Source organism: Erythrolamprus reginae, chromosome 1 (assembly GCF_031021105.1).
Source record: "Erythrolamprus reginae isolate rEryReg1 chromosome 1, rEryReg1.hap1, whole genome shotgun sequence".
Classification (NCBI taxonomy): Eukaryota; Metazoa; Chordata; class Lepidosauria; order Squamata; family Dipsadidae; genus Erythrolamprus; species Erythrolamprus reginae.
Window position 1 is genome coordinate 424,858,621 of NC_091950.1, and position 26,316 is coordinate 424,884,936.

The 26,316-nt window shown below is 46.6% G+C and overlaps 1 protein-coding gene across 3 annotated transcripts in view; it reads left to right on the plus strand.

The window, feature by feature from the left end:
* Window positions 1-26,316, plus strand: part of LOC139158073 (PHD finger protein 12-like) — a 76,284-nt gene that overhangs the window by 34,839 nt on the left and 15,129 nt on the right. For all 3 annotated transcript variants that reach the window (XM_070735475.1, XM_070735476.1, XM_070735477.1), the window contains 7 exons: window positions 4,336-4,726; window positions 6,065-6,185; window positions 8,560-8,692; window positions 8,790-8,954; window positions 11,788-11,961; window positions 19,005-19,764; window positions 23,042-23,161. In XM_070735475.1, coding sequence (XP_070591576.1) covers window positions 4,336-4,726; window positions 6,065-6,185; window positions 8,560-8,692; window positions 8,790-8,954; window positions 11,788-11,961; window positions 19,005-19,764; window positions 23,042-23,161 — 1,864 coding nt within the window. The remainder of the gene's footprint in view (window positions 1-4,335; window positions 4,727-6,064; window positions 6,186-8,559; window positions 8,693-8,789; window positions 8,955-11,787; window positions 11,962-19,004; window positions 19,765-23,041; window positions 23,162-26,316) is intronic.

Consider the following 26,316-nt stretch of genomic DNA (forward strand, 5'->3'; position numbering starts at 1 on the left):
AAATGAGGGTGTACTAATTTATAATTTTTTACAACCAGGAACATCGACGTGTTTGCAAAGTGTGGAGTGATTCCAATTTGTTTTGTTTTTTAGCTCGGTCTCGAATTCTACTAGCCATAAAACCTCTGACCCTGTCCCACCTTCCCATCAGTTTTTCCACTTTATTTTCATCAATCCTATTCATTTTAACTTCCATAATTTCAAATTGCATATGTTCCGCCATGTACCAATACCAATTTTGTAACGTCCATTTTGTTGCATCCTTCCAACCTAAAACTATGACCGCTTGGACACTTTCTGTAGCTGCCTCCCTCCCGTCCTTTCACACCTTCCTGCCTTCCTTAATTATTTATTAATAAAGAAGCACTATTTAGGGAGGAGATCGAGTTAGAGAAAATAAGAAGAGAAAAAAGTGAGGGTACCAAGGCGCAAGCAAGTAATACATATAAGATGTTAGTGCAGTCAGACAGGGATGTGACCCAAGGATTGACTAAATGGTGGCAAAATGAGATACAAGTAGAGGCGCAAGAGATGAAAAATATGGTGGAGAATATAAGGAAAACTAAGAATACAAGAGTTAGGGAAATGAGAAGGAAAATATTACATAAGTGGTATTATACACCCGTTCAACTCGCATACTTAGAATGTTAAGGGCATTTGTTAGCATGGGTGCCAAGATAAAGGAGTGTTTATGCATATGTTTTGGGAATGCCTGGTAGTGCAGGATTTTTGGCAAAAAGGATGTTAAATATACGATGGATAATTACTAAGGAAATGGCAGTATTAGTCAAAAGCGATGCGGTGGGAGAATTTAGAGAAATAAAACAAGCAGCGATAGAAAGCACTCAGCCGGTCATAGTCTTGGGTTGGAAGGATGCGACAAGATGGACAATGCAAAATTGGTACCGGTACATGGTGGACCACATTCAATTTGAGATTATGGATAAAAGGATGAATTTGGTTAATGAAACTGACTTGCGACAACTGATGGGACGATGGGACAAGGTAAGACGATACATATGTTCAAGGGTTAAATAAGGTCCAGGAGGGAAGTGTTTTTAATAGGAAAGTGAACACAAGAACAAGGGGACACAATCTGAAGTTAGTTGGGGGAAGATCAAAAGCAACATGAGAAAATATTATTTTCCTGAAAGAGTAGTAGATCCTTGGAACAAACTTCCAGCAGATGTGGTAGATAAATCCACAGTCACTGAATTTAAACATGCCTGGGATCAACATAGATCCACCCTAAGATAAAACACAGGAAATACTATAAGGGCAGACTAGATGGACCATGAGGTCTTTTTCTGCCGTCAGTCTTCTATGTTTCTATGGTGAGTAGAATCCGAGACCAAGCCACAAGAATCAAATTGGAATCACTTTATAATATGTAAATAGATATTTTGCTCTTGGGTTAAAATGGTTTATACAAGAAACACCCCCGATTAGTGGTGGCGTATGAATGTTTGTCTGGTGGTGGGCACAATTCACAAAACACTTGTTTTATGTTGTGTGAGTCTTATATTGTAATTAAAACTAATTAAAAAATCAATTTAATAAAACCCCTTCCTGCCTGCCTTCTAGCATTAGCAGTAGTATTTACTTATATACCCTTCACGGTGTTTTTCCAGCCCTCTCTGAGCAGTTTACAGAGTCAGCCTCTTTCCCACAACCATCTGGGTCCTCACTTGACCCCCCTGGGAAGGACGGAAGGCTGAGTCGATCGGAAGGAAGGGAAGAAGGAAGGAAGGGAAGAAGGAAGGAAGGAAGGGAAGAAGGGAAGAAGGAAGGAAGGGAAGAAGGAAGGAAGGGAAGAAGGAAGGAAGGAAGGGAAGAAGGAAGGAAGGAAGGGAAGAAGGAAGGAAGGAAGGGAAGAAGGAAGGGAGGAAGGAAGGAATAGCAATAGCATTTAAATTTATATAGTGCTTCACAGTGTTTTCCAGCCCTCTCTAAGCAGTTTACAGACTCAGCCTCTTACAAACCCCAACCATCTGGGTCCTCACTTGACCCCCCTGGGAAGGACGGAAGGCTGAGTCAACCTGGAGCCGGTGGTGAGATTTGAACTGCTGAACTACAGCTAGCAGTTACCTGAAGGAGCCTGCTGGGCTGCACTCTAACCACTGTGCCACTCCGGGAAGAGGGATGGAGGAGAAAAGGAAGGGAGAGAAAGAAGAAATGGAGGGGAGGAAGGAAAGAAGGAAGAAAGGGGAGAGGAAGGGAGGGAGGAAGGAGCATTTAGACTGACCTCCCGCTTCGAAATGCTTTGCAGCCCTCTAAGCAGTTTGCAGAGTCACCCACCCCAATAATCTGGGTCCTTATTTTTCTGACCTCAGAAGGACAGAAGGCTGAGTCAACCTGAGTCAGTATTATAAATAAACTGCAACACACACACACACACACACACACACACACGGAGTGACTTACTGGAGTAAAGTGCAGCCTGGGGACAGCCCCCTCCATGTTATAGGGCAGCTGCAGGCGGTTTGACTCCAGAAGGGCGGGCTCTCCACCTCCCTGGGCCCACTGCAGCTGCTGCCGGAGGGGCACACTGGCACTGACCCACAAATGATGCTGCACCGGCCTCCCCCCCCCCCCCCCCCGCTTCCTTCCAGCAAGTTCAAAAAGCCCAGAGTGGCCTCCCCTTGTTTCCATAGCAGCAGGGGCAGGAAAAGAATGAGGGGAGGGGTGCCCCTGGGGGTTTCCTCCTTGGCTGGGTGTGTGTGTGTGAGGGGAAGCCCTTGGGCTGGGCTCCCACTGGTCAGGGGAGGGGCTGAATGCAAATAGTCCCTCCCCCAGCCCGAAGGGGAAGCAGCAGGCGGGGCAGGCGGGAGACCCAGCTGCCGCCCCGAGTCTGCGGAGAGGGGCGGCATACAAATCTAAATAAATAAATAAATAAATAAAATAAATAAACAGAGCAGAGGTTTCTCCCAGCCCTGGGACCCAGTGGGGGTGGGGGACCCAGTTCCCTTCCTTCCTCCCTTTCTTGTCCTTCCCTCCCTCCCTCTCCTCTTTCTCCTTCCTCCCTCTCTTTTTTGTCCTTTCTTCCTTCCCTATCTAGGTATTTTGTTTTTCCCACCTAGGTGAAGGACTTTGCTCACCTGGTTTCATCATCTTTTCCTTCTTCCTGGTTTGCATTCTGAAAAGGGGCTGGTAGAACCTGGGGAAGGTCTTGGCTAAGCCTGGAATATCACTCACACACACACACTCACACTCCTTCAGTGCATTGTGTGGTTGTGACACTCATTAAAGCCCCCAAGCATAAATCCATCGTTTCAACCCGGAGCTACAAATATTCTCCTTTATTGCTGGTTTCAAAACTGCCCAGCCGGTACTGGGACTATCGGGCAGTGCAGGTAACCCCAGATTCCCGTTGCTAAGCAAGTCAGGTTTTGCCCCATTCTGCAGCCTTTTTACGAAGGTTGTTGAGTGGTTGCCTGCAGGTGTGAAGGGAATTCCTCCGTTGCCTAGCACAGGAGTCCCCGACCTTGGCAACTTTAAGACTTGTGGACTTCAACTTTCTCTCTTGCTCTGTCTCGGCTCTTTCCCTCCCTTCCGTCTGTCGCTCTCTTTTCTTTTCTCTCTTCTCAATCTCTCTTCCTTCCTCTATTTCTCTCTCTTTAGAAACATAGAAGACTGACGGCAGAAAAAGACCTCCTGGTCCATCTTGTCTGCCCTTATACTATTTCCTGTATTTTATCTTAGGGTGGATCTATGTTTATCCCAGGCATGTTTAAATTCAGTTACTGTGGATTTACCAACCACGTTTGCTGGAAGTTTGTTCCAAGCATCTACGACTCTTTCAGTAAAATAATATTTTCTCATGTTGCTTCTGATCTTTCCCCCAACTCACCTCAGATTGTGTCCCCTTGTTGTTGTGTTCACTTTCCTATTAAAAACACTTCCCTCCTGGACCTTATTTAACCCTTTAACGTATTTAAATGTTTCGATCATGTCCCCCCTTTTCCTTCTGTCCTCCAGACTCTACAGATGGAGTTCATGAAGTCTTTCCTGATACGTTTTATGCTTAAGACCTTCCACCATTCTTGTAGCCCGTCTCTTTCTTGCTCCCTTTCTTTCTTGCTCTGCCCCCCAGTTTCCCCCTCCCTCTCTCTCACCCCCTCCCTCCCTCTATTTCGCTTTTTCTCTTTCTCCCTCTCTCTTGGTCTCTTTCTCTGTCTCTCTCTTGCTCTGTCTCTCCCTCTCTCCTTGCCTCTTGCTCTCTCTTCTCTCTCTCTCTCTCTCTCTCTCTCACACACACACACACACACACACACACAGTGACCGGGGGGGTGGAGCTTTCCACGGGAAGACTGACCGCTGCTTTGTCCCTTGCAGAAGAGAGAGCAGAAGAAGGAACTCGGCCACATGAACGGCTTGGTTGACAAATCCGGCAAGAGAACCTCTTCCCCCACCAGCGATGCCGACTACTTGGACCGGTCAGGCGGCGGGACCCTCCGGACCCTCCCCCATGCCCGGCTCTTGGAGCGCAGAGCGAGCCGGCCCGGCACCCCGACCTCCAACACGAGCACCGACACCCCGAACTCGGAGCAGAACGACGTGGACGAGGACATAATTGACGTGGACGACTCCGCCCCCGGGGCAGAAGCCGAGGGGGGGCAGCCTCACCTGAAGCGGCCCTTCGAGCTGCTCATCGCGGCCGCCATGGAGAGGAACCCCACCCAGTTCCAGCTGCCCAATGAGCTCACCTGCACGACGGCCCTGCCAGGTGAGGGAGCGGCAGCACCGCCCGTCGGTCCTCCTTGCACGGAATGTACGGCATGGCCAGGGCCAGGGCCATGGGTCCAGTGATGGGGAACCTTTTCTTCATCAGGTGCCGAAAGAGCGTGCGCGTGCACTATTGCCCACACCCATAATTCAGTGCCCGGGGAGGGCAAAAATGGCTTCCCCGCCCCCTGGAGGCCAGAAAGGGCCCATTTCCTGACTTCCAGTAGGCCCATTTTTCACCCTCCCCATGGTCTGGAGGCTTCCCTAGAGCCTGGGGAGAGCGAAAATGCTTCCTCCCCCCCCCCCCCCCAGGCTCTCCAGAAGCCAAAAACACCCCCCCCCAAGCCTCCACATGAGCTGAAAATCAGCTGTGCACATGAGTGCTGCAGCTGAGCTGGGGCAACGGCTTGCGTGCCAGCAGGTATGGCTCCACTTGCCACCTGTGGCACACGGGCCATAGATTCGCTATCAGTGGTCTAGTGGTTGAGCCAAGCAGGGCGGTCATCGTCTTGAGGAATGATGGGGGGCCCCCTCCCCACTTTTATGAGCTATGGACTTCCTGCTGGCTCAGGAATTCTGGGAGTTGAAGTCCACGATGATCACAGGGACCATAGTGGCCACCTCTGCACTTTGAGGATGGGCGTGCACAGATTCCCCCCTTTGGGACTGAAATATCTGCCTAACCTTCTCTGTCTGTCTGTCTCTGTCATCTGCATGTGCATCAGGATCTGTGTGTCCATCTCTGTCTGTCTGTCTGTCTGTCTACCTAATGTAGGGATATATCATCTGTCATCCCCCACCCTGGTGGGTGTATATATGTGTCTCAAATTTAGGGACCTATCTGTCATCTATCCACTCTGTCTCTGTGTGTGTATTTGTGTGTTTCAAATTTAGGGATCTATATATCTCATCGCTGTGTATATCAAATTTAAAGAGTGATATATATCATTAACCTGCATGTCTATCATCTATCTATCTATCATCTATCTATCTATCTATTTATCTATCTATTTATCTATCTATCTTATCTATCTATCGGATTTCTATGCCGCCCCTCTCCGAAGACTTGGGGCGGCTTACAACATATAAAAATAGTAGGTTATAATAAAGATTAAATCCAATTAAATTAAAATTACATACCTATCTAAAATCCCTAGTTGTATTAAAATCAATTTGTTTGCTTGTGTGCATCGCATTTAGAGATCTATCACTTGTCTATCCTCTCTCTCCGCGTGCGTGTGTGCGTGTATTTGTGGTGTATCAGATTCGGAGACCACCCACCCCCAGAGCGACTCTCCCCCTGTCCTGACCCCTCTTACTTCCTGTTCTGCCCTGCCAGGTACTAGTAAGCGAAGAAGAAAGGAAGAGACCTCCGGGAAGAATGTCAAGAAAGCACAGCATGAGCTGGACCACAACGGCTTGGTTCCCCTGCCAGTGAAAGTCTGCTTCACCTGCAGCAGGTATCTACTGGGCTAAGGCTGGGGGGGGGGGGTTCCATATATCTGCACCTGGGATCAAGAGGGGTTCTCCAGTTCAGGAGCTTACACGTACACACACACACTACTTACCAGAGCTTACAAAACTTTTGCCAGACCCATCCTCGAATACAGCTCATCTGTTTGGAATCCATATCGCATCTCGGACATTAACACCCTTGAAAATGTCCAGAGATACTTCACCAGAAGAGCCCTTCACTCCTCCACTCGAAATAGAATACCCTATGAGACTAGACTTTCAATCCTGGGCCTAGAAAGTTTAGAACTAAGACGCCTTAAACACGATCTAAGTATTGCCCACAAGATCATATGCTGCAACGTCCTGCCTGTCGGCGACTACTTCAGCTTCAACCACAACAACACAAGAGCACGCAACAGATTTAAACTTAATATTAACCGCTCCAAACTTGACTGTAAAAAATATGACTTTAGTAACCGAGTTGTCGAAGCATGGAACTCATTACCGGACTCAGTAGTATCATCCTTTAACCCCCCAACATTTTACCCTTAGACTATCCACGATTGACCTCTCCAGATTCCCGAGAGGTCAGTAAGGGGCGTACATAAGCGCACTAGAGTGCCTTCCGTCCCCTGTCCTATAGTCTCTCCTATATCTCCTATATCTTCTCTACTATATCTCTATAAGCTTCATTTCTACTAAATCTGCACTTCTATTCTACTAGTTTTTCTCATCATTCCTTTCACCCATTTCCTCCCATGTTGACTGTATGACTGTAACTTGTTGCTTATATCCTAAGATTTTTATTAATATTGCTTCTTCATTGCTTATTTGACCCCTATGACAATCATTAAGTCTTGTACCACATGATTCTTGACAAATGTACATTTGTACATATGTATGTTCGCTGAGAGCATCTGCACCAAGACAGATTCCTTGTGTGTCCAATCACACTTGGCCAATAAAATTCTATTCTATTCTATTGTATATTATTGTGTATTGGCCAAAATAAATAAATAAATACTCTTAAACCTCCCTCCCATCCACCCCTCCCTTCACCTGAGCTTAAGGTTCCCTCCTTGCTGGCCTGGCCCCGTCATGTCCTCCAGGAAAGAACTCGGGATAAATTTCCTGACAGGGAGAACAAGCCATCGGTAGAATGGCTCCCCCCCCCCTTTGCCCCCAGAAGTTGTGGGTCCTTTGTGCTCCCTGAACATGGTTGTTTTCTTGCAAATGTTTCATTACCTAAAACTAGGCAACATCGATACTAGAAAAGAATAGAAATCTTTATTGGCCCAGAGTGATCGGAGATGCAAGTAATTTGTCTTTGGTGCCTATGCTCTCAGTGTACATAAAAGAAAAAGACACATTTGTCAGGAATCGAGGGCTACAACAATCATGAAGTACAATGATTGTCATAGGGGTCAAAGAAGCAATGAGGAAATAGTATTAATAAAAATCTTCAACACACAAGCAACATGTTACAGTCATGCAGTCATAAGTGGGAGGAAATGGGTGGGAGGAATGATGAGAAAAAAACTAGTAGTAATTGTAATGCAGACTTAGTGAATAGCTTGACACTGTTGAGGGATTTATTTGTTTAGCAGAGAGAGGGTGTTCGGGAAGGTAGGGTAGGAGTTTAAACAGTTTGTGCCCAGGATGCGAGGGGTCAGTCAATATTTTCCCCGCCCTCTTTTTGACTCATGCAGTCTACAGGTCCTCCATGGAAGGCAGGTGGGCAGCCATTGCTTTTTCTGCTAGCTAGCTATGTGAGCTACTTTGAGAAGCGACACACCTGCAGGAAAGCAACCAAGTTCAGAGAGCACCCAGGAGCCCTCAGTTCAAGCTTGAGACACAAAACCCTTTATTGGGAAGCTGTGGGTGCTTTTAAGAAGAGACAAGGGAAGCCATTTATCTGGAAAGCTGTAAGGCCTCCTGCTTGAGCGGCAGATGAGACTAGATGACAGACAGACAGACAATGAGAGAGAGAGAGAGAGAGAGAGAGAGATGATAGGTAGATAGAGGGATAGTGTCAGGTCTCCTGCTTGAGTGGAGGTTGGACTAGAAGACCTCCACTTCTCTCCTTCTGACTCCTCTGGTGGAATTCCTCTCTCTCTGCTTCTCCATGGTGGGGCTTGCACTGAGCCAATCAGGCTCTGGGATACAAAGCAGCACTCTCTGGTTGGCCACTTCTCCATCAATCAACCAGTTCTGTGTTGTTTACAATCTTATATAGGCAAGTAGCCTCTCAGAAAATCCACGAAGTAGCGAAAATCGGCGATATATTTTTTCCATTAATATTTAATAAAAACCCACGATGCACCAAGTCCGCAAAAGACGAACCGTGAAGTGGCAAGCGGTCACTGTATTCTTTTCCAGGAGTTGCCGAGTGGCCCCCCTGATCCAGTGTGACTACTGCCCCCTCCTCTTCCACATGGACTGCCTGGAGCCCCCCCTGACGGCCATGCCTCTGGGCAGGTGGATGTGCCCCAATCACATTGAGCACGTGGTGGTAAGCCAGGATCTGGCCTGGTGGTCGGGGGGGAGGGGCTGCGGGAGGGGGGGGAAGGGCCGGCCGGTTTCCCTTAGGCCACTCCATCTCTTTCCAGCTGAACCAGAAGAACATGACGCTGAGCAACCGGTGTCAGGTCTTCGACCGCTTCCAGGACACCATCTCGCAGCACGCCGTGAAGGTGGACTTCTTGAACCGGATCCACAAGAAGCACCCGCCCAACCGCCGAGTCATCCCGTCCGGCAAGAGGAGGGGTCTGAAGGTAGGAAACCCCCGGGTCAGGCTGGTCCCAGCTGGGGGGACTTTCAGGGAAGAGAGACCCTCGAGTCCCGTTTGCAGCAGAAGGCGTGCTGTATTCTTCAGAGTATAAGACCCACCTTAGTTTTGGGGAGGAAAATAGGGAAAAGAATCTGCTTACCAGGTATTCACCTGGCTAGTGTCCTTAGACTGGTCAGCTTCAGCACATTATTTTATCCCCTGGCTAGGGCTTTTAGAAAAAACCTTATTCCGAGAGAGTAACCATGAAAGAGCCGGGAACATTGTTAGCACCTGGAAAGAAACATTCTGAGCAAGTAGAGCAATGGAAAAAACCCTGCAAAGACTTAGGCCTTGGAAAACATTCTTCTTTGCAGAGAGTAACAATAAAAGAATCTGCAAGCTGATAAAAGTTGGGAACATTGTTAGCACCTGGTTAGGGTTAGAAAGAAACCTTCGGAGCAAATAGAGGATGAAAAAAAATCAAAGGCTTAGGGCTTGGAAAACATTCTTTGCAGAGAGTAACAATGAAAGAGCCTGCAAACTGGTAAGGGCTGGGAACATAGTACCTGGTTAGGGCTGGAAAGAAACTTACTCAGAGCAAGTTAGAGCAATGAAAAATCCCTGCAAAGACTTAGGACTTGGAAAACATTCTTTGCAGAGAGTAACAATGAAAGAGCCTGCAAGCCAGTAAGAGCTGGGAACATAATTAGCACCTGGTTAGGGCCGGAAAGAAACATTCTGAGCAACTACAGCAATGAAAAAAAACCCTGCAAAGACTTAGGCCTTGGAAAACATTCAGAGCATAAGATGCACCTGAATTTTCAGCCTCTTTTAGGGAGGAAAGAGGTGCGTCTTATACTCTGAAAAATCCAGTATTTAATTGGTTGCAGCATAGGAAAGCCAGATCTGGAGATGCTCAGGTAAGACAAAGGTTAAGAGGGGACTGGATGACCCTTTGCCTGCAAATTTGTCTTTAGCCAGGGAGAGTGGACTAGAAGACCTTGCTGGTCCCTTCCAGCTCTTTTATTTTGTTCCTTTCCGCCCTTGTTTCAAGCCCTTCTTCCTGGTCATGTTTCTAGTGACCAAGTTCAAGTTAGCTGTTTTGGGGACAGTGAAGGAGACTATTGGTAGCTCAAGGGTTGACATGAGCTGGCTTGTTTTTTTAACAGACATTTCATGACCCAAACTAGGTAACATACTCAGGGCGAGTCCTGGTGTGGGAATACCCCACTCAAGAAACTGCCAAAGAAGCCAACAGCAAAGAGCAGAATCTCTCAAGACCACCAGCACTGACTGGGCTCTACCAGAACATAAATTGACAGCAAACCCCTTTCCTTACTAGCCCTGATGATGCTACCTAGATAAGAACCCAAGAAGAGCCCGGCTGAATCAGGCCAAAGCCCATCGAGCCCAGCATTCTGTGTCCCACAGTGACCCACCAATTGTCCATGGGGACCTTGAGCAGAAAGAGAAGGCAAGACACTCCATTTCCCTGGACCCCCCAACAAATGGGACCCAAGGGAACCCTGCCTGCCTCAACCAACAGAGAGGCGGCACATGGACATCCGTTTCAATCACCACCTATGATACACTTGGCATCCCTGAATCTGTCTCATCCTGCCTTGAAGCTATCCAGGCTGACAGCTGTCACGACCTCTTCTGGAAGGGAATCCCATCAACCAAGGACCCTCTGGGTGAAGAAATAACTCCCTTGATTTGTCCTCACTTTCTTACTTATGAGCTTTAGGGAGGGGCCCCCTTGTCCTAGTATTGTGCGATAGAGAAAAGGATTTTTCTCCATCCACCTTTTCTGTCCCATGCAGGATTTCATACCCTTCGATCAAGTCCCCCCTTCAACGCCGTCTTTCAAGGCTGAAGAGACCGAGGCCTTGCAACCTGGTTTCCTAAGGGAGGGGCTCCATTCCCTTGGTCATTCCTGTTGCCCCTTTTCTGCACCTTTTCCAGTTCCATTCTATTCTCCTTGAGGTGCAGTGACCAGAACTGTACACAGTGTGGGTCATGAAACATCTGCAAAAAATCCAAGCAAGCTCAGAGAGACCCCCTCTTGCACATTATGAGGCCTGGTGCCAGGGTTGGTTTCTGTTTTCTAACATCCCTCCCCACCCCTCCCCTACTGCTCCCCTCCCACGTTTTATGGCAGGCTGCCATCAAGGCCCAAGCATCAGGTGTCCCCAGCAATCCCTGTGGGCTGACTTGCAATGCCTGGGTTCTTCCAGGAGAGGGCAGCCTTGCCGCTCAGAAGCCCTACATGGTACATAGATAGATACATAGGAGATAGGTAGACAGAGACACAGAGAGAGAGAGAGAGAGAGAGAGAGAGATGGATGATAGGTAGATGGATAGATAGATAGATAGATAGATAGATAGATAGATAGATAGATAGATAGATAGATAGATAGAAAGATAGATAGATAGATAGATAGATAGATATGATAGATAGGTAGATAAATAGGTAGATGGATGATAGGTAGATGGATGGATACATGAGATAGAGAGAGAGAGAGATAGGAGATAGGTAGACAGATGGATGGATAGATAGAATAGAATAGAATAGAATAGAATTTTATTGGCCAAGTGTGATTGGACACACGAGGAGTTTGTCTTGGTGCACATGCTGCCAGTGTACATAAAAGAAAAAGAGACATTTGTGAAGAATCATGTAGTACAACACTTAATGATTGTCATAGGGGTCAAATAAGCAATGAAGAAAGATGAGAGATAGATAGGAGATAGGTGGATGGATAGACAGACAGACAGACAGATAAAGGTGTCCTCCGATGGCTGTGCCAACGTCTTTTCTTCTTTTTTGCCGGCAGGTCCCGGAGGCCATCAAGTCCCACTACCGGATCCCACCAGCATTAATAGCGCCCGCGGCCATCCGGGACGGGGAGCTGATCTGCAACGGCTTTTCCGAGGAGTCTTTGCAGAAGCCCCTCCGCCCAGGCAGCCCCTCCGCCCAGCACTTAGCCGCCCAGTCAGAACAGCAAGAGGTAAAAGAAACAGCCTTGTATTTTGGGAGGGGGGGTGCAGATTGGGTGGCTGCCAGGCTGCATCAGACACACACCCACCCTCTCTGGGTCTCAGAGTTGGGTCAACAGAGGAAGCTCAGAAGATCAGTGGGGCCAGTTAGTCCGGTCTCCTTGATCAGGGTCCCCTCGTATGGAGATTCATCACTTCCGCCCCACCATGGAGTTTCCTGAGTCGGCTTTGAGGGAAGAGCAAAAAAGGAACCACGGGGTGGATTAGTCCTCGACTTACAACCACCACCGAGCCTAGCTTTTCCTCTGCTAAGCAAGACGGCAGTGAAGGGAGCTTGGCCCCATTTTACGACCTTTGTTGTAAAGCACGGCTGTTAAGCAAACCCCTTCCATCGTTAAGTTAGTCACACGTTTGTTAAGCGGCTTCCCCATTGACTTTGTTTGATCCCTGGGACCGTTATAAGTACATGCCAGTGGCCAAATGTCAGGGGTTTCGATCCCGCGGTACCAGTATTGTGACTGATTTAGACCATCTGGTCTTTACGGCCAGGTTTTCGTACTGCAGCAAAGGTCGTAGTAAACCAGTCATTAGTCACTTTTCTCACCGCTGTCATAACTGTGGACGGTCACTGAATGAATTGCTTGGGAGTCGGTTGTGGGAAGGAATGAAGGCCTGGCACTTTCAAAGGGCCAGGTGAGTTAAAAATAACTTTGCTTTGTGCAAAAACGCTTAGAAAGGCCTTCCAAGGTCATGTCTATTGGGCAGATGCCAGCAGGACTCCTCATTTAGTGACGGCTGCTTTGCCAAGAGGACATGAGGTCTCTCCACCCCAGGAAGGAACTCCCCTTGAATCCAGACCCCCTTCTTCTCCTTCTGGAGGCAGAGAGGGTTGCAGAGACGACAGCAACAGCACTTAGACAGGTAGTCCTGGACTTGCAGTAGTTCATTTAGTGACCGTTGGAAGTTACAACGGCCCTGCCAAAAGTGACTTCTTTTTCACACAACCGGTGCAGAAACCCTGTGGTCACTTATCAAAATGGAATTTTATTGGCCAAGTGTGATTGGACACACAAGGAATTTGTCTTGGTGCAGATGCTCTCAGTGTACATAAAAGAAAAGAGACATTTGTCAAGAATCATGAGGTGCAACACTTAATGACTGTCATAGGGGCCAAATAAGCAATGAAGAAACCATCAATATTAATAAAAAGTTAAAGTTAAGGTCATACAGTCCTAAGTGGGAGGAAAAGGATGATGGGAATGATGAGACGCCCCGAGTCTGCGGAGAGGGTCGGCATACAAATCTAATAAATAAGAGGAAGAGGAGAGGAAAATAGTGCTGTTTACAGTTTGTATTCTTGAATTCAAGGAGGAGGGTATATAGCTGGCTGTAAGGGGAAATTTCTTTGGCTGATAGTGTTATTGAATTCAAGGAGGAGGGTATATAGCTGGCTGTAAGGGGAAATTTCTTTGGCTGATAGTGTTATTGAATTCAAGGAGAAGGGGATATAGCTGGCTGTAAGGGGAAATTTCATTGACTGATTGCGTTATTGAATTCAGGGAGGAGGGGACTAGATTGGGAAGTATAAAAGGGTCAGAAAAGCCATTTTAAACTGCACTTTCAGAACACAGAGGAAGAGGAGAGGAAAATAGTGGCCCGCGCGCCTGGCGGTGCGCGAATTATATAACTAAACCAAAATCAGCAAAGTTTGGTAGCAATAGGGGTTCATTTTCTTGCTAAGTAATTGTATTCCAATACATTCTTAAGATGATTGGCTTGGTACAGTGTAACACTTGTTTGGCTGTTGTGTTCCGTAGTACCTTGTGGAACTTGGGGTACTGCCCTCTTTGCATTAGGACATCTAGGTTAGATGGCGAGATCTCTAGATTGCAGTCCTTAGTTTGTAGCTTGCAGGCAGAAGTGGAAAGATTGTCCCAGCCACGTGCTGTAATGCAGCCATGTGTGCAGCCTCCACTTCCACAGCGCCCCCCGAGGAGGAGGGCTGTTTGGACAACTGTTGGTTCAGGAAGATTACGTGCAGTTGAACAAAAACATAACAATTTTGGTCTCTCTGTATCCAACTCCTATAATGTTCTTGCGGATTTAAATAGTAAGGATGTTGTAGATATTAGCAAGGCCCCTCAGGCGGAGAATGAGGGGATGTTCAAAGGAGAAGTTGTTGTAAATGAGGAACATAGTGTCACCAAACCAAGTCCAGTTAGTAGAAATAAAGAGAGGACACATGTTCTTGTGGGTGACTCGATTGTCAGAGGTGTTGATTTGGGACAGAGGAAGGATGTGGTGAAGGTGATGAGGTGTCTTCCAGGAGCCACTGCCCACAGGGACAGGAGGCGGATTACAAACATTGTCAGGGCTGTGAGTAAGGGTAATAAAGTTGATGTGGTGGTGCATCTTGGCACAAACGATCTGTCCCAGAGAAATGTTAATGTAGTAAAAAAGTGTGGAGCTGGGTAAAATAACTGATTCAGTGACTTTCTCAGAGGTGTTACCGGTTTGTGGCCAGGAGGGTAAAACAAGTTGTATCATAGAGTTTAATGTGTGGTTAAGGCAGTGGTGTAAAGCTGAAGGTTTTGGTTATGTAAGTCATGATGTCAGTAGATGGTCTAATAGGGAGTTGTTTAAGAGGGATGGTTTGCATCCATCATACAGAGGTACCCAGGTGCTCGGTGAGGAATTCAGAGCTTTTTTGGACAGGCATTTAAACTAGGTAAAGGGGACAGAGATGTACCAGATGTGGAGGATTTCTGTCCCCGACCAATGAGGATACATCAGTTTCTGGAAGCTTATGAAAAGGGAGCTGAAAATAAAATAGATGTAGTTGTTGATGATAAGGGGCAAACTAATAATGAAAATAATGTTCTTCGTGTAATGTGCACGAATGCTCGAAGCTTGAGCAACAAGCTCTGTGAGTTAATGGCCATAATATCTAGAGATAATTTGGATCTGGTTGCCATAACTGAGACATGGTTTAAGGATTCCAATGAATGGGAAATATCCATACCAGGATATACACTGTATAGGAAGGATAGAATAGAGAGAAGGGGAGGTGGAGTAGCCATTTATGTTAAAGAAAGTCTAAAAACAATACTAATTCAAAATACATGTAAAGATCTGGAGACCCTCTGGATTTGCATGCAAAATAAAGACGGTTCTGTCATTAGAATTGGGGTGATCTATAGGCCTCCAGGGCAATCTGAGGAACATGACAACAAGATGGTGGATGAGATTACCCTAATGGCAGTAAAGGGAGATATTGTGGTTATGGGTGATTTCAACATGCCTGATGTTGACTGGAATATCCCCAGTGCCCTTACATGCAAAAGTAAGAATATAGTAGAGGCCTTTACAGGAGCAGCTATGGCACAGCTAGTTAAGACACCAACTAGAGGGGAGAATATTCTAGATTTAGTTTTTACCAATGGGAATCGGGTTTCAGAGGTCAAGGTGGGAGAAAATTTAGGTTGCAGTGACCATCTATGTTTGTGGTTTGATGTAAAAACTGATGGTGAGCAATCCTATACTGCAACCAAAGTATTGGATTTCAGAAAAACAAATTTTAATGCAATGGGGGAATATTTAAATAATGAATTAAAGGGGAGGGATAAAATGGCAGGAGCAAGCACCCAGTGGACTGTATTAAAAAAGGCCATCTTAAAAGCCACTGGACTGTATGTAAGACAAATAACTAAAGGTAAAAGGAAGAAGAAACCGCTATGCTTTAGCAATGATGTAAGGGCTATAGTCAATGAAAAAAAGGCTGCCTATAGGAGGTATAAAGAGTCTGGAAGTATAGCTGATAGGGAGGTGTATAAAATGAGACAGAAGGAGGCAAAACAGATAATATATGCTGCTAAAGCCTCAAAAGAGGAAGAAATTGCCAAATCTGTAAAGAAGGGGGATAAAACCTTCTTCAGATATATTAGTGATAAGAAGAAGAAAAACTGCAGCATCACGAAGCTTAGTACCGGGAATAATACATGCATTGATGGGAATAAGGAGATCGCTGACCATTTCAATAGCTACTTCTGTTCAGTTTTCTCAAAAGACACCTTACAAAATAATAATAATACTATAGAGGGATATAGCATTGCTTCCAGCTGTACGGATTCAGCTCCAGTGATCTTAGAAGCTGATGTCTTAGAAGAACTTGAAAGATTAAAGATAAATAAGGCAATGGGTCCAGATGGCATCCACCCCAGAGTTCTTAAAGAACTCAGATCTGTCATTGCTACCCCCCTGACTGATTTGTTTAACCAATCCCTGTTAACAGGAGATGTTCCTGAGGATTGGAGAATGGCCAGTGTTGTGCCTATCCACAAGAAGGGCAGTAGAGAAGAAGCTGGAAACTACAGGCCAGTTAGCTTGACATCAGTTGTAGTTAAAATGATGGAGACTCTACTCAAAAAGAGGATAAATCAGCATCTAAAAAACAATAAATTATTGGACCCAAACCAGCATGGCTTTACTGAAGGCAAATCGTGTCAGACTAATCTCATTGATTTCTTTGACTATGTCACAAAGGTGTTGGATCAAGGTGGTGCCGTGGATATTGCCTATCTGGACTTCAGCAAAGCCTTTGATACGGTTCCACATAAAGAGCTGATGGATAAATTAGTGAAGATTGGACTTAATCCCTGGATAGTTCAGTGGATTTCAAGCTGGCTGAAGCGTAGACATCAGAGAGTTATTGTTAATTGCGAGTATTCTGAGCAGAGACAGGTTACAAGCGGTGTGCCACAAGGGTCTGTTCTGGGTCCTATTCTTTTTAATATGTTTGTGAGTGACATAGGGGAAGGTTTGGTAGGGAAGGTTTGCCCATTTGCCGATGACTCTAAAGTGTGCATTAGGGTTGATATTCCTGGAGGCATCTGTAATATGGTAAATGGTTTAGCTTTATTAGACAAATGGTCAAAGCAATGGAAACTGCAGTTTAATGTTTCCAAATGTAAAATAATGCACTTGGGGAAAAGGAATCCTCAATCTGAGTATTGCATCGGCAGTTCTGTGTTAGCAAAAACTTCAGAAGAGAAGGATTTAGGGGTAGTGATTTCTGACAGTCTCAAAATGGGTGAGCAGTGTGGTCGGGCAGTAGGAAAGGCAAGTAGGATGCTTGGCTGCATAGCTAGAGGTATAACAAGCAGGAAGAGGGAGATTGTGATCCCCTTATATAGAGCGCTGGTGAGACCACATTTGGAGTACTGTGTTCAGTTCTGGAGACCTCACCTACAAAAAGATATTGACAAAATGAACGGGTCCAAAGACGGGCTACAAGAATGGTGGAAGGTCTTAAGCATAAAACGTATCAGGAAAGACTTCATGGACTCCATCTGTATAGTCTGGAAGACAGAAGGAAAAGGGGGGACATGATCGAAACATTTAAATATGTTAAAGGGTTAAATAGGGTTCAGGAGGGAAGTGTTTTTAACAGGAAAGTGAACACAAGAACAAGGGGACACAATCTGAAGTTAGTTGGGGGAAAGATCAAAGGCAACATGAGAAAGTATTATTTTACTGAAAGAGTAGTAGATCCTTGGAACAAACTTCCAGCAGACGTGGTTGGTAAATCCACAGTAACCGAATTTAAACATGCCTGGGATAAACATATATCCATTGTAAGATAAAATACAGGAAATAGTAAAAGGGCAGACTAGATGGACCATGGGGTCTTTTTCTGCCGTCAGTCTTCTATGTTTCTATGTTTCTATAATAATAATAATTATTATTATTATTATTAATTATTATTATTATTATTATTATTATAAAAACTAGTAGAAATAGAAGTGCAGATTTAGTAAAAAGTCTGACAGTGTTGAGGGAATTATTTGTTTAGTAGAGTGATGGCGTTTAGGGAAAAACTGTTCTTGTGTCTAGTTGTCTTGGTGTGCAGTGCTCTGTAGTGACGTTTTGAGGGTAGGAGTTGAAACAGTTTGTGTCCAGGATGTGAGGGGTCAGTCAATATTTTCCCCACCCTCTTTTTGACTTGTGCAGTCTACAGGTCCTCAATGGAAGGCAGGTGGGCAGCCATTGTTTTGTTCTGCAGTTCTGATTCTCCTCTGAAGTCTGTGTCGGTCCTGTTGGGTTGCAGCACCAAACCAGACAGTGTTAGAGGTGCAGATGACAGACTCAATGATTCCTCTGTAGAACTGGATCAGCAGCTCCTTGGACAGTTTGAGCTTCCTGAGTTGGCGCAGAAAGAACATTCTTTGTTGTGCTTTTTTGATGATGTTTTTGATGTTAGGTGACCATTTTAGGTCTTGAGATATGATAGGACCTAGAAATTTGAAGGTCTCTACTGTTGATACTGTGTTGTCTAGTATTGTGAGAGGTGGAAGGGTGGAAGGGTTTCTCCTAAAGTCTACCACCATTTCTACAGTTTTGAGTGTGTTCAGTTCTAGATCTTCCCGTCTGTATGTGAATTCATATTCAGCCACTCAGCAACAGGTTCGTAGCGGTTGCAGCATCCCGGGTTCACGTGATTCCCCCCTTTTGAGTCAGGGTGGCGCAGTGGTTAGAGTGCAGCCCAGCAGGCTCCTTCAGCTAACTGCTAGCTGTAGTTCAGCAGTTCAAATCTCACCCCCGGCTCCAGGTTGACTCAGCCTTCCACCCTTCCCAGGTGGGTCAAATGAGGACCCAGATTGTTGGGGGCAGGAGGCTGATTCTGCAAACTGCTTAGAGAGGAGAGTAAACGCACTAGGAAGCAGTAGATGAGTCTATATGCTAAATGCCATTTCTATTTTGTGGAGAGTCAACAGGGAAACCAGGTTTATTTAACAACCCCATTTCTAACTTCACAGCTGCAGGAATTCATAACAACAGTGCAAAAACTCACCGCCTTGCTTAATAACGTGAACATTGGGCTCAATTGTGGTTGTAAGTCGAGGACTGCCTGCGCACTGCTCTGTGGCGCTTTGCAACATCAGAGAGGCCCCGTCAGCACTACAAATGGCCCAGACCGAAGTGGGGCAGATGGAGCTGGCCGTGGATTGCTTCCCCCTTGAGCCAGTCTGACCCATGTCTGTCCTTTCTCTTTCAGTGGCTGTGTAGCATCGTGGCCCTGCAGTGCAGCATCCTCAAACACTTATCGGCCAAGCAGGCCCCTTTTTCCTGGGACTCGGAGCAGGTGGACAAAGGAGATGTCAAGCCGGTGCTGGCGGCCGACGGCTCCCTCTCCAGCCCATACCAGGCCACGGACAAACCCAGCATCCCCCCTCCCAGTTGCACCTCGGGGCTCCTCCCTCAGAACTCCTTGCAGGACGAGACCCTCTACCCCTCCTCTGTGGACCGGCCCAAGAAACCTGCCCCCTGTGGGGCGTCGAACGGCCTCGGCGGCACCGCGGAGGTGAAGATCAACGGCCCCAGCTTCTACGGCGAGGCCTCCGCGCCCGCCTCACCCAGGCCGAGCGGGCACGGTGGGTCCTTGTCTCATCGGCAGCAGCCCTGGCCGAGGCCCACCACTCCTCCGGCGGCTTGCGGGCTTGTCAACCACGTGGCCGGTGCTGTCGTGAAAACGGAGAACGCCGCGGGACCCATCTCGTGCCCCCACAAGGTGGCCGTGCCCGTCGCCACCCTGCTGGCCTCCCTGCCCAGTTCTTGCTTCAGCCTGGAAGCCGCCACGGCCTGGCCACAGAAGAACACTCAGGCGCCGATCGGGCCTCTGCTGGCCACGGATCTGGGCGCCGCGGACTCCCCCGTCTCCGCCACGTGGGCACTCACGCCTCATCCGGCGGCTGTAGGGGAGGGAGGCTCTGCCGTGGCCCCTGCCCATGGTTTTTGTTCATCAGCGCCCCCTCCAGGTGAGTACAGAGGTGACTGGGTGGAGCGAAGTGGTTAGAGGGCAGCACTGCAGGCTCCTTCAGCTAACTGCTAGCTGTAGTTCAGCCATTCAAATCTTACCACCGGCCCAAGGTTGACTCAGCCTTCCATCCTCACGAGGGGGGTCAAATGAGGACTCGGAGTATTTGTTTGTTTGTTTGTTTGTATTAAAAAGGTGCATTGAAGTGTTTACAATAGTATTTGCTTTAGCAAATATTGCAGTCAAGTTCAACAGTCCAGTCGTACACAGTCAAATCAGTCAATAACTCTCAATACATTAACAATACCACAAGCCTTGCTTGTACAGCTTACAAATACATAAACTATCATTGAACACACAGATCTTACTACAGCAGTCACAATGAATCAGCAATAACAAACAGCGAGCAGAGTCAGAATCAGAGAGTTTGCAGAGAGAGAGAGAATCCTTCTTCTGGCTCCCTCTTGTGGCCATCTGCAACACTAACTCTTAAAGCTATACTGCTCCAATACATACAAGCACTCGTTGTTAGCTGGTTTATATATTGCCAGTCCCAACTGTTACGCACAGAGCACTAACAAGCAGCACCAAGAACTTGCTTAAGAGTACAGAGGTCCCTCGGTTTTCACAGGTTCGAACTTTGCGGAAAGTCTATACCACGGTTTTTCAAAAATATTAATTAAAAAATACTTTGCAGGTTTTTTCCCCTATACCACGGTTTTCCCCACCCGATGACGTCATATGTCATTGCCAAACTTTCGTCTGCCTTTAATAATTTTTTTTTAAATAAACTAATAAATAAACATGGTGAGTAATAATCTGAATGGTTGCTAAGGGAATGAGAAATTGCAATTTAGGGGTTTAAAGTGTTCAGGGAAGGCTTGGGATACTGTTCATAGCCAAAAATAGTGTATTTACTTCTGCAACTCTACTTCGCGGAAATTCGACTTTCGCGGGCGGTCTCAGAACACATCCCCCGCGAAAATCGAGGGAACACTGTATACAGCAGCGTTTCCCAATCAGTGTGCCGCAGCACACTAGTGTGCCGCGAGACATGGTCAGGTGTGCCACGAAACTCCTAGGGCAGGTCCAGCTGGGTGGGGCGCTGCCGGTGCGGCTACTGCCCGATGCCGCTGTTGCTGGCGCTCTCCTGCTGGGCCCCAAAGAAGGAAGGCGGGAAAAAAGGAGAGCTTCATTCTTCGCACCGGCAGCAAGAGGAGGAGGGCGCAATCAGCAGCAGCACCAGGTAGTAGCCGGGGGATGGCGGTGGCAAGAGCTCCAGGGCGGAGGCACCAGCAGCGCCCCACCCAGCTGGAGCTTCCCTGGCGGGGGCTGCAACCAATGTCCTTTGGGGCCCAGAGGGAGGGCACTGGCGGTGGGAGCAGGAGAGTGCCGGGCCGCGCACGCCTGCGCCAAACTTTTCTTTAGAAGACCTTGTAGGTCTTCTAGTCCAACCCCCTACTTAGGCAAGAAACCCTACACTACTTCAGACGGATGGTTATCCAACATCTGCTTAAAAACTTCCAGTGGTGGGGCATTCACAACTTCTGGAGGCAGGCTGTTCCACGGATTAATTGTTCTAACTGTCAGGAATTTTCTCCTTCGTTCTAAGTTGCTTCTCTCCTTGTTTAGTTTCCATCCATTGCTTCTTGTCCTACCCTCAGGTGCTTTGGAGATTAGGTTGACAAGGGCTACCTGTAATTCCGAGCATTTATTTGGGTTGTTTTTAGTTTTAGCCTTGGTGGCAGAGTGGTTAGAGTGCGGAACTGCAGGCCACTTCTGCTGACTCCAAGCAATTTGGTGGACTCTCCCCAGGCTCAAGGTTGACTCAGCCTTCTGTCTTCTGAGATCAGTAAAATGGGGACCCGAATTGTTAGGGGGCAATTTAATATCTGTAAACAGCTTAGAGAGGGCTGTAGAGCACTGTGAAGCGGTATATAAGTCTTAAGTGCTGTTTGTTTATTTATTTATTTATTTATTTTATCTATTAACTGGATTTGCATGGCGCCCCTCACCATTCATTGTACTGGCTTGGTTATAAAAATATAAATAACAAGTGAGAAAATACTATTTTACTGAAAGTAGTAGATGCTTGGAACAAACTTCCAGCAGACGTGGTTGATAAATCCACAGGAACTGAATAAACATATATCCATCCTAAGATAAAATGCAGAAAATAGTATAAGGGCAGACTAGATGGATCATGAGGTCTTTTTCTGCCGTCAGTCTTCTATGTTTCTATGTTTCTATATCTACTGGCACACTAAGAACATATAAGAAGAGCCCTGCTGAATCAGGCCCAAGCCCATGGAGTCCAGCCTTCTGCGTCCCACAGTGGCCCCCCAATTGTCCATGGGGATCTTGAGCAGAAAGAGAAGGCAAGACCCTCCCTTTCCCTGGACCCCCAACAAGTGGTACCTAGGGGAACCCTGCCTGCCTCAAACAACATAGAGGCATAGAAACATAGAAACATAGAAGTCTGACGGCAGAAAAAGACCCCATGGTCCATCTAGTCTGCCCTTATACTATTTTCTGTATTGCAGCACTTGGACATCCATTTCAATAACCATCTATATGCTTGGCATCCATGAATCTGTCTAATCCTGCCTTGAAGCTCTCCAGGCTGACAGCTGTCGCGACCTCTTCTGGAAGTGCACTAGCTCAGCTCCAACGTGCCTGTGTGTGCCAGCCAGCTGTTTTTTGGCTCACAGAGGCTCTGGGAGGGTATTTTGGCTTCCAGAGATCCTTCCGGGGGATGGGGAGGGCATTTTAACCCTCTCCAGGATCCAGGGAAGCCTTTGGAGCCTGGGGAGGGCGAAACACGAGAAGTTGGGAAACAGGCCACTTCCCGCCTCTGGGGAGGGGGTGAAGCTGTTTTCGCCCTCCCCAGGCATTCAGTTATGAGTGTGGGCAGTCGCACATACGCAATAGCATGCGCACACGCTCTTTTGGCACCCAAGGTCAAGAAGGTTCGGGTGTAGGGTCTCCTTCTTGGGTGGGGAGTTGTGCAAGATGCCCTACAAGGTCTCTTCCAACTCTCTTATTTTGTTATTTATTAATTTAATTGTTTGTTTGTTTATAATTTAATTTGTTAAACCAATAACACTAATTTATTTAATTTAACTGATCAAGATATCAAAATTAAATTAATTTAATAAATAGTAAATCTGAATAATATTAATTTAACGCTAAGTAAGGTAAACAGATTTAACAGCCTGCCCAGATCTGGGAATCGAACCCTATCCTGACCTAACTCTTTGCTTTCCTCTCGCCTCCAGATGGCAAGGTCAGCCCGACCCCCCTCTCTGCTTTAGCGACCCCTTCCTCGCTCCCTTCCAATTCTTTGGCCGCAGTGGACATCGCGGGACCCGTGAAGGCATTAATAGACGGCAGCGGAGGTGAGGGCCCTTTGCAAAAGTCTCGGTTCTGCAAATGCTTTTCAACTGGTCAAGCTGCTGTTACCTCTGGCCCTGGGCAGAATGTCTGTGGAGCCAGCTTCTTCGTCTCCCATCCGTCACTAATAATAATAATAATAATTTATTAGTTAGTTGGGGGAAAGATCAGAAGCAATGTGAGAAAATATGATTTTACTGAAAGAGAAGTAGATGCTTGGAACAAACTTCCAGCAGACGTGGTTGGTAAATCCACAGTCATTGAATTTAAACCTGCCTGGGATAAACATAGATCCATCCTAAGATAAAATACAGGAAATAGTAGAAGGGCAGACTAGATGGACCAAAGACTCGGGGTGGCTCATAACAATAAGAAATAATACAATACAAATCTAATAATTAAAAACTATGACTAAAAACCCGCTATCATTAAAAAAACCAATCAATACAATACAGTCACAACCACACATAATTCTTAATGGTCAGAAAAGGGGATAGATTAATTGCCCCATGCCTGGCGACATAGAGAGGTCTTCAGGAAGGTGAGGAGGGTGGGGGCAGTTCAAATCTCCGGGGGGAGTTGATTCCAGAGGGCCGGGGCCGCCACAGAGAAGGCTCTTCCCCTGGGCCCTGCCAGATATTGAATGGTGGGGAAGGAAAGACTTTTATTTATTTTATTTATTTATTATTTAGATTTCTATGCTGCCCTTCTCCGTAGGACTCAGGGTGGCTCGCAACAAAGATAAATACAAAAACCACAACATGCAAGAAATCCGGAGAGGGGCGGCATACAAATCCAATTAATAATAATAATAATAATAATAATAATAATAATAATAAAAAACTTAAAATGTAATCTAAAACCCCGGTCCTTAAATGCAGCCATCCACATCCATCCCATCATAATGGGAGGATTCATCCCATCAGAAATTATACACTCATGTCCTCAGCCAGAACTAGCTATAAGCCCTTTTCACCTTTGAAGAGTGTTCGGAAACTTCAGATGGTGCAAAATGTAGCAGCGCGAGCGGTTATGGGCCTCCCTAGACATGCCCATATTTCTCCAACACTACGCGGACTGCATTGGCTGCCGATTGGTTTCCCGACACAATTCAAAGTGTTGGTAATGACCTATAGAGCCCTACAGGCCAGATGACCTCCGGGACTGCCTCCTGCCGTATGAATCTCAGCGACCGGTCAAGTCCCAGAGAGTCGGCCTTCTCCAAGTCCCGTCCACTAGACAATATTGCTTGGTGGGTCCCAGGGGAAGAGCCTTCTCTGTGGGGGCCCTGGCCCTCTGGAATCAGCTCCCCCCAGAGATTCACACTGCCCCCACCCTCCTCGCCTCCCGTAAGAGCAGTGTTTCTCAACCTTGGCCGTTTGAAGATGTGTGGACTTCAACTCTTTCCCCATGCCTAACAGCAGAGGTGGGTTTTTAGGAGTTTATGAAAGGCAAGGAGAGTGGGGACAGTTCTGATCTCCGGAGGGAGCTGGTTCCAGAAGGTCAGGGCCACCACAGAGAAGGCTCTTCCCATGGGTCCCGCCAGACGACATTGTTTCGTCGACGGGATCCAGAGAAGACAAACTGTGGGACCTAACAGGTCCCTGGGATTCGTGCAGCAGAAGGCGGTCTTGGAGATATTCTGGTCCAATGCCATGAAGGGCTTTATAGGTCATAACCAACACTTTGAATTGTGACCGGAAACTGATCGGCAACCAGTGCAGACTGAGGGTTGTTGGTGTTACATGGGCATATTTGGGGAAGCCCATGATGGCTCTCGCAGCTGCATTCTGCACGATCTGAAGTTTCCGAACACTTTTCAGAGGTAGCCCCATGTAGAGAGCGTTGCAGTAGTCAAACCTCCAGGTGATGAGGGCATGAGTGACTGTGAGCAGTGAGTCCTGGTCCAGATAGGGCCACAACTGGTGCACCAGGCGAACCTGGGCTAACTCCCTTGCGTCCATTTAGTGAGTCATTCAGGCCGTAGAATACAATGCAGGTGTATCCGTTGGGGAAACACAACAACCTCTTCACAAACACATGTCGCAACCCGGGAATACAAAACCTTCAAGGACAAGATTGAACAGAGCACTTCAAAGAGACAGGCCGTTCCTTTGAAGACAACAAAGTCCACGTTTTGGGGAACCCCCAGGTGACCTTAACTGCTCCTTCCAAGGATGCAAATGGCCAGCCATCTGCCAGGCCTCGAGAGCTTTCTCTTCCCCACCAAGAAGCGAAAAATCAGGATGTCCAGGTGGCTCTTGAAAAAAGCACCAGATGGCAAAGATAAGAAATGGTGTTAGCACTAAATAATGAATTAATACAATTCTTAGCTAATGTTTTTTGTTTAAATATACTGTATAGAACTTTATATACTGCTCAAAAAATAAAGGGAACACTTAAACAACCCAATATAACTCCAAGTAAAACAAACTATCCGCTTAGGAAGCAACACTGATGGACAATCAATTTCACACATGCCGTTGTGCACATCCAACTTTGTACAGAACAAAGGATTCCATGAGAATATTTCATTCCTTCAGATCGAGGATGTGCTATTTTGAATGTTCCCTGTATTTTTTTGAGCACTGTATTACGGAGTAAATGATGTACTAAGAGAGGTTTTCATTTTACATATATATAGAATCTCTATTACTTACATGTTAGGATGTTTTATTAAGATTTAGATAGAAGAGATTTTGTTAATGTTCATATTGATGCAATGTAAGTTTTTTTATAGCTGTTCTGCCTGACTGGCTCAGGCAATGCGTAACAGTCCAAGGAAAAGAAATCAAACACACACGTGCTCTGCTAATCAGCAAACTTGTTTAAAATAAACAAAAAAGGGTTACTCAAAACAGTCCGTAGTGTCCGAAAACAATGCAAGGCTTACTTCAGCCGCATACAAAAACACAGGAAAAAACAAACAAAGACAACCTGGAGTGAGCAAAGAGGTTTCAGGAGTCCTTTTGAATCTTTGGAGCAAACAGCAAGTCCCAGAGGTTTCACCTCCCACGTGTCTGAAAAAGCTGGGTTGAAAACTCCAACGGCACGGAACAGAAACTTCAGAGCAGGAACCACAAAATAACACAGTTTGCCTTGGCCTTTGTTCCCTTTTATCCCTTTAGCCCTCATTAAGGGAATCACACCCAGCCCTCAG